Genomic DNA, 15047 nt, shown 5'->3' on the forward strand with positions numbered 1-15047 from the left:
GTGGAAGGGACGGCCGAGGGGGGGTCACATAAGATGGAAGCGAATGGGCTGCCCGGGGTAACAGTGCTGAGTTGTGCTGGCTTACAATAGTTGTGAAACCACGTTGAAGCAGGTGTAAGCAAGCCATTGAGAAAAACCTGCCACCGTAATGCTCTGACTTTAGCAAAGTAGAACACGTGAAGGTGCACAGAACTTGAAAATAAGAATTAATTTTCATTGTTGGTGAACACTGGCATATCGCTTTAAAATGTGTCAATGAGCTTTACTAAGTAGTCATTTTTAAAAGACTGTGTTGTGTTACACTCACACTTCCGAAAACTCAGATTTTGGCATTGTTTCAGGGGTATAGATTCTCATTTGAAAATATACTGCACATAAGGGTAAATGGGACAAATAGCAAAGATTTAAAGCTGTGAGTGGAAACAAACTTGCTTTGCAGTTTTTATTAGGCCCGGGTATGCAAAAAACCCTTTGGGAGCATTTACTTTAGAAGAAGATAGGAGTGAACAGGTTACTTTCTAAGTTAGACTCGCAGGCAGGGACCAAGTTACGTAATGACTGGAGCTGAAAACAATGAAGATGGACAAATGTGCAACTGTTTTTCTGTAAGTGTCCATAACTGTTATTTTTTTTTCCCCAGTAAAGAAAATCCATCTCCTTCCTTGAGGAAAGACAGAGCAGACACAGTGATCATTGGAGGTGGCTGCGTCGGTGTGAGCCTAGCCTATCACTTGGCAAAGGCTGGCTTGAAGGATGTCATCCTGCTGGAAAAATCTGAGCTCACTGCAGGATCTACTTGGCATGCAGTAAGGAACATTTTGTTAATCTCTCAGATTAACAACAGTTTATCTAACAGTGGTGGAAGTTTCATTACCCTTATATTCCCTGGCTTTCCAGAGATTGTCTTGGTTATTTTATAGATGTAAACTTTTTAGCATTGAGCTCTGTATAGACCTGGAGTGTGAGTTTTGAAAAGTTGGTTCAGCTATCCATAGTATATTTTCCTAGAAGTTCATAGAAGTTGGGACAAATATTGTATTTTGAAATTACTGGAACATAACTGTTAATACTATTACATGTTTTTGGCAGCTAAGTGGACTTAGACTTTAAACTTCAGTTCAATTCAGATTTTTTTAAAAACAAATTTTGATGTCGTAAGTAATCTAGTTTATACTGAAGACTTTATCACTGGGAGTGGTTTTAATACCATTCAAAAAACAGAAATGTGGAATTTGGCATTATTTTATCCTTAATTATTTTTTATATGTGTGTTATGCTGAAAGAGAAGTGGTTAAGAACCAGCATCAGTGTCCAGTTCTCAGAGAACATCACTGTCTCAGAAATTGATTCTTATTAGAGACAAGAGCTTTCTTTCCTACCATTACTGACACTGCACAAAGTCTTGGAAAAGCAAAGCTGACAACTGTACATTGTTGTTTTGTAAGGCTGACTGTTTGTCTGTAGTCTAAGGAAAAGAACTAAAAAGACATACATGTAATAATGACAACTGGGGACACCTCCTATGATAATGCTAATCACATGGACATAGTGGTACATAGCATGCATGTATGTAACTACATATTTTGTATGTGTCAATGTCTGGAGTAGGTAGTGTTATTAAATAAAATAAAATTTGCCACAACAATAGATGCTTTTTCTATTCATTTCCAGCTATGGTCACATGGAGTTAGGAGAAAGCTATCTCTGTGTGTAGTAATAAAAGTGCATATAAAAGCAACAGCTTGCTTTCTCTGTGACTACTCTGTTAATACAATAGAGCATTTATGCAGTGTTTACAACTAGAATATCTGAGAGACTTTTAGGAACAAAGTAAGGAGGCTGACTCTCATTGTGTTCTGTTTATATTTTCACACTCTTCCTAGAGGAGAAAGCCTCAAGTTTGAAATATTATAGTGCAGATGCTTTGTGGGTTTGGAGACTTAAAAGAGGATGTTAGTAAAAAAAAAAAAAAATTAAAAAAAAACCAACTGCCTGAAATGTATATTTATATTTCATTGTACTTGCTTTGCAACAAGCAAAACAGAAGAAAACACACTTTATCAAGTTAAGAAAAACAAAATCAATAATTATACTTCCTTTAGCCAATCTTACCTCAGCTGATGCAGTTCAGAATGCAACATGGTATATAGTAAGTGTCAGATCATACATCTTGTGTAATGAATCATAATTAGGAAGTGTTCAGAGAAATAATTTGACTTCAGCATAAAAGAGAGTCACAGACTGAGTTCTATCTACCCAATGCATATACAGAACAATATGTGTGTAAAAAAATAATCAAATCCCCTCATTGAATATGAAAACAACATCATGAATAGGGGGGAATTTGTTTCTAATATTTTGTTGATATGCTCTCTCACTCTAGCTTATTGCTCCTAACTATGTAAAAGCAACCTTTCCTTCAGTATTTTTGCTTGTTCATTTTTAGTGAACACAAGGATGGGGCACTGGGTGAGGAACTCTGTATAAAGTCAGGGAGGGACCACAGTAGAGAAGATACCTGCACCAGGCTTCTCAGTGGGCTGCCTTGTAGTACCTGCTCCAACAGTGTGGGGTGATGAACACAGAAAGACACCTAGTTATGAGACAGGTTAAAAATGAATAACTACTAAATAAAATACACGGTATGCTAATGTTCTTCATTGAATTCCATATTGTAGTGCTGTGTCTGAAGATGAAAAAATTGCTGTTTCACATGATGAAAAAGATCAGAATTGTGACTGTCAATTCTTTATTGCAGTAGGTACTGTTCATTTATCAGTGGTCTTTTCACTGGGTATAGATGAAAATGACACGTATAGTTAACATGTCATACGGCACATGGTATATTGCCTGCGGCCAGAAAACTTGAGAAAGTCTGGTTCAGATATTGCTGTACTGTACCAGATTTTCCCTCTTTTGCAGTCCAGTAAGTCTTGCCAGCATTCAGGATCACATTTCATATAGATCATATTCCTGCTAGTGTTGCTGTTAAAACTTTCTTCCACTTCTGTAGTCTGAGAAGAATTTGTCTGACTCTCCTTTTATTGAAATTATTTATTGAAAACAGGACAGAAACCATGCACATTTTTGTATTAGCTATGAGAATAACAAGAAATAATGAGCAGATATAAATAAGAGAGTAAGTGCTGCTAACTTTTATGCCATCTAACCATGACAGAGTAGTGATTATTATATGTATGTAAACTAGGTTAGGACTTAGACTGCATGAACTTTCAGGGTTCTAGTATACTGCTTGCCAAATCATTTGCAATCTCACCGACATTCTAAGGACTGAACAATGCATATATAAATCACTCAGCAAATATTTTTTTTGTATAGTTATTTTTCAGCAAGGTGTTTTCTAAGAAAATGTGTAATGTATCATTATTATGTAATACTGTTTCGCGCAACGTTCAGTTGATTTTACTGCTGATGGTTAATAAATCACAGCACAAGACAAATAAAAACTTATTAACGCTCAGTCAAACTTGAAATAAGAGTGAATGTTGGTAGTATCAGTATTAATGCCATTTCCTCCAGAATGCTAGTTTAATAGTAAAGTAAATATAAAATCTGAAACAGATTGGAATAGAAAGAAAAGAACACACGAAATATTCAACATATATGTATATATAAAAAGTAGTCTATAAAAATGCTTTAAAGTCTTTGTCGATTTTCATAGCATAGTGGCCATTCTACAGAAAATTATTTCCCCAGCTCATGTTCATATAAAACAACACAATCTGTCTCACAAAAATAGAGCAAAACTAAGGGCAAATCTTCATATATAAGAACAGTCCACCCTGAAATTCAGGACAAGAGGTGGATGTCTTGGGAGGCCAACTAGGCTAAAGAGAAAGCTCATGGCAAAGTTACAGGAATTGGAAGCAGGAAGAAACTGCAAAGAGGTGATTTAGAAAAACTGAATGGGCATGCAAAGAAGATGCTAGAATAGCTAAAGCCCAACTGGAGTTAAGACTCGCAAGGAACATTAGGCCGACAAGGTCTTCTACTGCTACATTAACAGTAAAATACTGAACAAGGAAAATGTGGGACTGCTGCTGAATGAGGGGGGTGATTCAGCCACAGTGGACACTGATAAGCCTGAAGTACTCAATGCCTTCTTTGCCAGCTTTCACTGACAAAGTTTCACACACCTCTGTGCATAGAAGCACAGCTCAGGGAGTAGAGGAACTACTAGCAGTGGACGAGTATCATCAAGTCAGGGATTACTAGGAGAACTTGACTCACAAATACAGATGGGCAGATGGGCTGAATCCAAGAATGCTGTCGATGGCATTGCAAGGCTGCAGTTGTATCATTTTTGAAATACTGTGGAACTAGGGGAGTATCCATCTTTATAAAAAGCCAAAGGAAATAATCAGTGGAGTTAAAGGCCAGCTAGCTTTTCTTTGGTTCTTGGAAAAATCATAGAGTGAATTTCAGATCATGTATGAGCTCATAAAGTAACTTGGTACAGTTGGCATAAAATTTTGCCAAGCATAAAATATACCTGACCCAAACCAGTTGCTTTCTATCTTAAAATGACTGAATGTGTGGACAATGGGAAAACAGCTGATGTCATGTACCTCAACTTCAGCAATACATGAGACACTGTCTCCCATAATATTCATGTTTTCAACTTAAGATGTTGTGGTCTGTATGGTGGGACAGCTAGATAGGTAAAAAAAGACTGCTTGGATGGTTGGACTCAGAGAGTAGTGGTAAATGGATTGTACCCCACCCAAATGTTGGAAACGTGGAGTGTCACAGGGTCCTTGGACCCATCTTGATTAATATCCTTATCAATAATCTGGAAAATATGACAGAGTGCATGCTTGTCAAGTTCACAGTTGACACCAAACTGTGGGAACCAGTCAGTGTAGCAGAAGGCAGGGCTGCCATGTTGAGGGACCTGGACAGACTGGAGGGATGGAATGAGAAAAACTTCATGAAATTTAGCAAGGACAAATGCAAAGTATAGGAATATTTATCCATAGAGATAGTGCACTCACTGTCCTTGGAGATTTTCCAGATTGGAGAAAACCTTGGGCAACCTGGTTTGATCTTGTAGCTGATCCTGCTTAAAGCATGAGCATAGATACGGACCTCAAGAGGTCCCCATTCAGTCTAAATTATTCTGTGTTTCTATTATTTTCATTTTGATATAGTCCAGTCAGGTTATATTTGTCTCCTAATTATACTTCTGAAATCAGAAACAATCTTCATGAGAAGCCAAAGGGCATTAAATGTGTTTAGATTTTTTTTTCTTTATTTAAAAAATGTCAGAGATTAGATTTAATTATTGCAATTAAATGTACTTGAACTTATATGGTTTTATAGCCAAGTTGTAGGTGATTTATGCTTCATTTGGTTAAGATGACTTCACTAACAGTGGCTGCTAAAATGGAATTTTCTTACATCTGGAAAATATATTGCTACATTTGGAAAAACAACAAAAGACCAACCAGAAAATGTTTACATAAATGAAAGAGGACAGTAGAAATAATATGTGATGGCATGATTTCCAGGCACAAGTGAATGAATTACCCATAGATTATTGTAAATGGCTGAAGAAATGTGAAGACTTCAATGCCTAATTTATTTCTTTATTTTCTACACATAGCAAAAAGGCCTTTAGGACTTATTTTTTTTAGGAAACAAGCAACTTTTAATTACAAATTCTTTACTGAAGCAGCCTTGGGTTTTAGTCTGAGGAAAATAAAATACAAGTGTTCACAACAGCATAAAACCACATGTAACAAATGAGGTCAAGTGCACACATTGTCAAATATCCAGTCTCTAGATGATATGATGATGATATAATATGGTAATAAGAAAAGATGTCTATCTCAGGGACTTCATGAAGCCAGCAATAGCTTTCCAGAATATTTTTGTATCTCAGGGACTTCCTGAATCCAAGGGGCTTGTTTTGCATTTAATGTAGCCCTCAGTGGATATTTTTTCCTCCTCCAGATTTTCATGATCACCTTTTAAACTTAAAACATTTGGGTAATGAACAATACAAAACATACTGAGGGAACCAGAGCCAAATTTATGAATAAAATACCATCACAAATGAAAAATGTGTCATTTCACTCATTTAGTATGCTATAATATTGTATATAAACTTTAAGGTATCAGGAAGATAAAATTCATATGAAGAAAAGTAGGAAAAACTGACACTATGCATAAAGCTGTGCAGTCACTAATGCCAGACACTTCTCATACTCTGAAGAGACTGAGTATTTGTCATCTAAGGCAGTGAGTGACTTAGGAATCATTTATTTATTTGTTTGTTTGTTTGTTTGTTTTTTGAGGGGCATGGCATTTGAGTGGAAACAATTTGCTAAGTGTAATTTGAAGCTAATTTTATCTGAAGAAAAAAACGGGTCTTAAATGTGAAGGTGCAACAAGAAAGATGAGCCACAGCAGGCCATTGTTTCGGAAAATGAGAATGTGTAATGCATACAATATATGTTGTTAATTATAGAGAAGAGCATTGTTAATTACAGAGAAGAGTAATGTTTAATAGGTTCTCAGCAAAATTAAACTAGATTGAACCAGAACCTATATGTATAGACCACTAACTCTTAATTTTGTTGTTCATATATATACATGTACAGTTATTAAATTAGCTTTAAAAGTTGGGGCCTTAAAATTACATATTTGTTGCACAGAGCCATTTTGATGAGTGAAAAGAGTAGTTGATGTGCATTCTTAGTAGGCAACTTGAAGGAAACTATCAAAATTCTACTACGTGTGTTACTTTTCACCTTTAGATTCTCTGCTCTTTTTATCTCACAAGAGCAGTGAACTGAATGGTGAATTTGGGTGTCTAGCTCCCTTAACTGTTTTTTAAAAATCATGTACTGTACATTTGTTCTATTACATCTATGTAAGTAAATGAAGATATTATATATAAATTGGGTTCTTAATTAAAACAAACATTAGGTATGAATAAGCTTTATTTAGTTAGCAAACTTGTCTCTCTATAAAAATATTTAAATCAATGTAGTTACTGAAAAATGAGCCTGAAAATCGAATGTAATTTTTCAGTGCTGTTACCTCACTTCAAAGAAGGGCTTTAGTGAGATGTCAAATTCTAGAGATATGAAGACATGTAACCTAACTTCTGTAAGACTTAAACTCTTAAATTAAGTCAGTAAGAATTAAACTTCCTTCAAGTGCTAAATATCTGCACTTATGAATGTCATTAGATTGATGAAGCTGTCTATAGTGTTGGGAGGTGAATAGCTTCCTTAAATACAGGAAAGTCTGTAGTAGCTTCTTGATATTACAGTTGCATGAACCCAAAAGGACTCATCAGCTTTCTAAAATCGAGCCTAACAAAATGATGTGCAAAATTCATACACTAATTTTTAAGCAACTTCAACAATTGCAGAGGCTGCAGTTGATCGAGGACTAAGTAGTGTGTCACTTCCAAAAGATTTGAAACAGACAACTGCATAATTTAAGGAAGAAAGGAAACCATAGGAGAGGACAACTGCAAGAGTATCATGAGCTGACAAATTTGATGAGAAAAGACAGGTGGAAAAACATATGCAGAGAGAAGAATGCCATAAGTAGGAAAAGGGTTTTGCTTTTATTTTTGTAGCACTTGGCTCTATACATGGGTTGCTTTTCTTTATAGTATCTAGACAGTTCACTTTTGAATGATAGTTGGAAGGTGGGAAAGACAACACTCCATTTCTAATTGTATTTCTGTGTTGTTCTTATTTCTTAATTGAGGCTGGTTTAACTACCTACTTTCATCCTGGAATAAACCTGAAGAAAATCCATGCCTACAGCATCAAACTCTATGAAAAGCTGGAAGAAGAGACTGGGCAGGTAATCTCCTTAACTTTCTAAGTATTAATTCAAATCAATCTTACAAATAGTCTTATAACAGAGTTGACACGTTGTATGTGTTTGTTCAGGGTTATCATAAGGCTCTCCTTATATTAAAATATATTCTGCCTGCATATCTATACTGAAGTCTTGTGTTTAATCGGTAAATATTTTAGATAGCTTCTCAGATCTCTGTAAAGTTTAAGAAGATTGTTTTCATCAAACATCTCAGAAGCTCAGCAGACTGAGAGTCTGCAACTTTATCTTGCTCTAGGAGTTAAAATAGCATCAAGGATCTGGAATGAATGGATTGATTATGATACATTCCTGCTTTAAACTTGTCTGCTTATAATTTCATATGATATGATGGTCTGTACTTGAGAAGATTGCTGTAATTCTTCCCATCCCCTTCAGAGACATGTTTTTATTTAGTGACTTAGGGAATGGGTATGCAGAGAAACACAGGAGTTGTCTTCCTTATCTGGCAACATTCAGCCACATAGATTTCGTTCACTATGCTCTGCTTGCTTCAGACTGCAGCAGAACCTCCGTGATCCTTGCAGTACTAACTTGATAATTGTCACAAAGTGCTTTTTTCTTCATTCTGCTGCTCTTATCTACAGCAAGATAAAACACTGCAGCAAATTATCATTGTGAGTTCTGCTAAAAGACTTATACAACCCTATTAATGTCCTGTTAATTAACAGAGAAAAGATAAAATACATTATGTATACCTGAAAGTGAGGATTCAGTGTTTAGCTGTATAAGGATTTCTGCTTTATTAAAAAGACAAAAAGGAAGGGGATTGTTCATTTTGTCAATAGAGATGCTACATCTGTTAAGTTTATTCTGCTGCACCTCAATAGCAAATAAAGTAGGTGATAAATTTTAATACAAATTATTATATATTTATTTTCAAACATATCTGATAAGTTTGAAAGTGAGTCCATAAATTCAGACATTAATCAAAACTTAATAAAATCTGGCATTCAATAAAAAGTTTTTACATTTCTTTTGAAGATAGCATGTATTTACTTGGGAAGCCAATTAACTGTAGGAGTTTAATCCTGCTCCTCCAAGGGCACCTAGCTTACACTGAGTCTTTTTCCAGTCATTTTAATGGCAAATTTCTTGTGGAATAGGAATAGCATAGGAACATGTATTTATGGAGATAAGTAAAAGTTCTTACAGTATTTCATTTTTTCTCTTTGTTTTAGGCTGTGGGGTTTCATCAGCCTGGCAGCATCAGAATTGCTTCAACCCCTACTAGGGTGGATGAATTCAAATACCAAATGACTCGAGCTGGTTGGCATCCAACAGAGCAGTACTTAATTACTCCTGAGAAAGTACAAGAGCTATTCCCCTTATTGAACATGGATATGGTAAAAATCATAATTTTATGGAACAACTTCCATTGCATTTAAATGTTGGTCTACCAGGTATTTAGATCCTGTTCCATTTATAAAAATGGTATGAGAAATTCTCATATTTCAGTGGAAAAATATATAAACTAAAATCGCTTGTGCATTTTAGTGAATACTGTATGCTATAATATTAATATAATATTAAATTAAAATTATAATTATATCTGAGAACTGAGGAATTTTACTTCCTTAGGACCACTGTTAAGTTGGTTAGCTGTAGCTTTTATAATGTGCTATGTTTTCAAAATTTGTTTGGATTTGAGTCCTTAACGTTTACTCAAGAAATATATCACATTCAAGAAATAAATCATTTTTGAAACAAAATTAGTTGACTTTGATAAATATTAGTTTCTTTCATTTTGTGTAATTTTACCTCCACATAGGTTTTAGCTGGCCTGTATAACCCTGGAGATGGTCATATTGATCCCTATTCTCTCACAATGGCCTTGGCTGCAGGAGCCAGAAAATATGGCGCCCAACTGAATTACCCAGTCCAAGTGACTAATTTGAACCCCCGGTCAGATGGGACATGGGAAGTTGAAACTCCACTTGGAGTAATTCAAGCAAAGAGAATTGTGAACACTGCAGGTAGGATTTAACATCATCAGTTGTATACTATTCTGATTTACAAACTAGGTGACACTGAGGATCTGTCCAGATTTGTGTGGTTTACAGGAATAAGGATATGCTTTTGAATATTTGGTTTGTAGTAAAATATATTCCGTGCTTTTTACTTTACATTATTGTGAAAATTTAACTCTTCAGATAAATGTCCTTGACTAGGCATTAATAATATTACTTTCTGGCTTGTCTCCAGCAGTTACTACTTAGGCTGTCTTGTTAGATTTCAGAAGCAGAATAGACTCTTACTTGTCGGCAGTAAGTGGTGTAGAAGAGACAGGTTACTGTCTGTGAATGTGGTCCTCTAAAATATTATGAAAGCTTCTTAGGAAGGGATATGGGATGTACAAATGAACTAGAAATATCTTCACTGGTTTTGTTTGTTTGTTTGTTTGTTTGTTTTCAGAGACTGAGGATTTGCAGCCAATAAGATAATTCTGCATATTTCAGCATTATCTTCTCTAAGATTTAACTCTCCACATATCATTGAAAGAGCAGATTTTTGTTATTTGATTAGTATTTTAAACACACCCTTTGTTTAATAATAATTTTTCCACATAATAAAAATTTCCAAACTCAAAGGAACTTGTATTTACGTATGCAATTTTATTCTTCATTTTGTTAAAGAAGCTAAACTGATGTTTTTGCCTCAAAAGTCTTTCCAACAGGATTTGATTTTGTTTTCTCAAATGAGTTGATAGGTCTAGGAAGCAGTATTTAAACCAAACTTCACTTATTTTTATGCTGCTTTATACAAATTACAGAAAATCATAGTACTGGTGAGACCATTGGCACCTCCCACATGAAGTGTGCCAAATGGTTCCTAGGAGAAGACTTTCTGTTTTCAGTCATTTGAATATTTTCTGAATATTTACAATTTGGATAAAAGTTTTGCAGACACTGACAGCCTCAAACTGAATCATATGTGTGTTTTTGAAATAGTCTTTCATACATCCCATCCCAGTGAATAATCAGGTTTCAGCTGAGAGGTGTGATGACTCCAGAAGACTTTTTATTCTTCAAATGGGATGAGCAAACTGAGAGCAGGGATATATAATCCTTTTCATTCCTTTCTACATATGTGCAGTGGAAAAATAATAATAATATAAACCAACCAACCAACCAAACAAAACAAAAACAAAACAAAACAAAACAAAAAAAAAAAACAACCACCATGTCTCTAACGCAAGGCAGATAAAATGAAGAAGTTGAGTGAGAGAGGTACTGTTCTTGTTGGTGGTAGAATAACCATGGCTGGTAGTTGGAAATAATGAGAGAGTTGGACTGGAAGTGGAGTAGAGTGGTAGAGTGAAATACTTGGGAGAGATGCCGGGAGGTAGCTGGGAGCACTGGCAGCAAGTGGAAAGCTTAAGTGCTAGAGGACCTGATGAATAAGGAAGCTCAGGCTGGGAAGGACTGTGGTGATAGCAACAGTGGGGATGACACTGTGGAGGGAGGTAGCCAAAAAGGGTCTGACATGTTTCATTATGGGAACTGGAGCTTTTCTGGACAAAAAGATTAGAAAGAATATTTGAGGACTGGTTGTGGGTGAAACTGGAGTTGGAAAATTGAGGCTTTCTGAGCTGTCTAAGGATGGAAGACTGTCAGACAAACAAGGAAAAAGGTGGATGGGAGTGGATTGGAAGGAAGGTAAGGCAGATGGGACAGGATTTGACAAAAGAGGAAAGCTGACTTGCACGTGGAGAGAGGCAACTAGATGAAAAAGTATTGTAAAAGAGTGATTGAAAAAGAGCTTGAGACTGAGATGAAAAGAAGTTACAGGAAAAGCAGGGGTGGGGAAGAGAGGAGATTGGCACAGAGAGAAGTTTGGAGGGAATGGGATAAAAGGGTTGTGCTCTGGACAGAAATGTGCAGTATGTGCTAGGTGACCCACTTTCCATGTCTGGAATGCAGAGAGCCCTGTGTTAGATCATTCTAGGCTTTCAGTAAAGACTGTGAAACACACTGAGAAGTGTGCTTTCTCATCATATACCTCCCACATACATGTGATCACCTGCTATGGCTATTAGCCTTGCTAAAATAGCAGGGGTCTGAAAAGTTCACCTTGAGGTTCTATGCACGCTCATGAGCTGTCATGATGTCAATGTAGTGCAATATAACAATATTTTGGAGAGAAAGAGGACTAGATAAGGAGTTCAGTATGCTTGTTAGAAAGCAAGCAATGACACAGACCAGGAGACCAAATTAAACTAATTTTATTTAGACCACAAAGTCACAGAATCACAGAACTGTAGGGGTTGGACGGGACCTCGAAAGATCATTAGGTCCAACCCCCCTGCCAAAGGAGGTTCCTCAGAGCAGGCTGCCCAGGTAGGCATCCAGACAGGCCTTGAATATCTCCAGAGAAGGAGACTCTACAATCTCCCTGGGCAGCCTGTTCCAATGCTCCGTCACCCTCACCGTGAAGTTCTTTCGCATGTCAGTGCAGAACTTCCTGTGCTCTAACTTCCAGCCATTGCCCCTTGTCCTATCCCCACAAACCACTGAGAAGAGGTTGGCTACATCCTTCTTTCCCCCACCCCTCAGATATTTATATACACTGACAAGATCCCCTCTAGGTCTTCTCTTCTCCAGGCTGAACAGACCCAGGTCTCTCAGCCTTTCTTCTTAACAGAAGTCAAGCACTTATAAGATGAAAGACATCAATATTTAGATTGCGTATGCGCTCACAGTTCATGGCTTTTGGACATGAATTATGGGATGGCATTCAGATAAAAAATCACAAGCTCTCCTACTAATAGGATACTTGTGTCATTTGTTACACAGGATGGATTTATTAGTCTGGAAACAATTCAAGATTATGGCATGGAGAGACAGGGTTTTCTTTTGGCATTTAGACCTCTTATTTAGGCCCCAAACTTGTAGGTACTTATTATTCCAAAACATTGCCTCTACATCATATGTACAAAGTGTCACAGATGTAATTTATTTATTTTTGTAGTGTAGTTGTCTTTCCTTGGCTTATGTATCAAGTAGACATTAGGCAGAGTTTTTCAGTAATTGCTTTTCAAAGTCTATTTGTAAAAATTAGAATGAGCCCTTACAATTTTTTTTTATTTCTTTTTTATTTTTTTATTTTTTTTGATTTAATAACTTATTAAACTAACAATACGTGGCTAACTGTTCAGCCAAAATGAACATTTGAAGCACGTGTTGCTTAACATTCTGGCTAGGGATGTGAAATTAATACCATATAACCAATATATTTTATAAATGTTCCCTCAGCTAACATTCATTCTTCTTCTCAGCCTTGCCTCATTCCACTATAGATCATGACTGGTATAATTCAGAGCTCATATTTTAGGCTCATGTTGCAATATGAGTAGAGAAGAATATATCAGGAGGCTCTCCACATTCTCTCTTCTTCCCTCATCCCCCAACCGACATCTGCTGTGGAACTGGAACAAACTAGTTTCAACCAATCTTTAACTGTTCCTTATGTGAGATTTCCATTTTGGAAGAAAGCAGATGCCTAATAAATAATCCCTGACATAAATTAACTGGTATCGAGCCAGCTAGAGTGATTTTCAGCCTATTTATAATATAAAGATTGATTAAATTCTGCAAAAATAGTGAATTTATTTTATTTATACAATACGCACGTGCATACATATGCACATGTGCAGGCCTGTACACAATTCATATACAACTATTTATATATATGTAGTGGTGGAATATTTTCTCCTCTTTTAAAACACAAGAGATAGTCAGATTACATAGTTCAACAGTTACACTCAGTAATACCACCAGTAAATATTTCAGCATCAGATGTTTGCAATCTCTACAATTCTATCTTTATAAATGTCCTTGAGATATAATTCATGCCTTCATTTATCTCTTCTGTGTGTGATAGGACTTGACATCTGCTTCCAATTAGAATTTAGTTTTAGAGAACATATTCTTTCTTTTGTCATTTTTGAGTTTATAATGCCTTTTGCATATGGTTCAAAAACTTTAAACAAAGAAACTATGACATATTTCATTTAGTAAATGCCAGCTGTTGTTATTCTAACCAATTAAATAAGCATTTAGCCTAAGTATGAATATATATATTTTTTAGAATTATGGCATTTAAATTTGATTTTGAGCACGCCTATAGTATATGCTTTTAATTCAACAGCAGTTTAAAATCAGCTGTGGCTGTGCTATACTTCTGGAAACTTAATGTTAAGAAACTTGATATTATTTTGGAAGTAAGTTTCAAAGATCTAAAATTGTCTGCCATTTTTATTTTCTCTGAGGAGCTTGAATATTTTTACTTTAATGTTTTCCCACTAATTCTGTTTTAACATGTAAGCAAAACAATAAAATTACTAGGAGTGCATTTCTGGAGTATTCTTTCTTTTCCAAATATCTCTTTTGAGTTTAAAATTTTTGGCAGAGAAACAGTGTATAATACTATATTTTGTGGATTTTTTTGCTACTTCACCTTCTTTTCTCCTGTATGGATCATTAACTGACCTTACCTTAAAATAATCTTCTTTGGAGTTGACATGGAAATACACAAATCAAAAGAAGTTCCCTAAACGGTAATTGTAGTTGACTAGTCAATGGCCTGGACTTCGTAGAAGGGGGACACTGTACATGAATGGCTAGCAAATGAGAGTAAATACATTCATTGTTTTCATACTTTATTTTTTTAATTCTAATTTTTATTTTTTTAATGGTCAACTCTAGGTCCCCTTAACCTATGCTTAAATTCAAATGTGTATTTGTCATGTTTAATTGAGGAAGCCCTTGAAGAAGTGCTAGAAATTCAACTTCATTAGCATTTTTTGATTGTTCTCGATATAAAGGAGCATAAATCATGTTTCAGTGGTTTTGAAAGATTTTTTGAATCACTGCATGCTACGTGATCTTCCTAATTTGACCAACATAACAACTATTCTGTCAGTGAGTCTCCTGCAAGTACTGAGGATTCAGTTAAGAAGCAAAGTCTTACATATGATAAATACAGTACAACAGATACCGTTTTTTACCATTTTCTGGGCAGGGGCTTTTAATTAACCAAGTCTCTCTGTCATGATCTTTGATATCATTCTCACTTGCTTTACCTGTCTGTTAGCAATTGCCAGCTGATTTATCACATAAAACCTTGTTCTTGGATTTTATTTATTATTATTATTTTTA

At 35.7% G+C, this 15047-nt stretch overlaps 1 protein-coding gene across 1 annotated transcript in view; it reads left to right on the top strand.

Annotated features, from left to right (window-relative positions):
• Positions 1–15047, top strand: part of DMGDH (dimethylglycine dehydrogenase) — a 47894-nt gene that overhangs the window by 571 nt on the left and 32276 nt on the right. Inside the window, exons 2-5 of the mRNA XM_068667104.1 lie at positions 641–806; positions 7753–7851; positions 9069–9233; positions 9659–9863. Coding sequence (XP_068523205.1) covers positions 641–806; positions 7753–7851; positions 9069–9233; positions 9659–9863 — 635 coding nt within the window. The remainder of the gene's footprint in view (positions 1–640; positions 807–7752; positions 7852–9068; positions 9234–9658; positions 9864–15047) is intronic.

Source organism: Anas acuta, chromosome Z (genome assembly GCF_963932015.1).
Source record: "Anas acuta chromosome Z, bAnaAcu1.1, whole genome shotgun sequence".
Taxonomy (NCBI): Eukaryota; Metazoa; Chordata; class Aves; order Anseriformes; family Anatidae; genus Anas; species Anas acuta.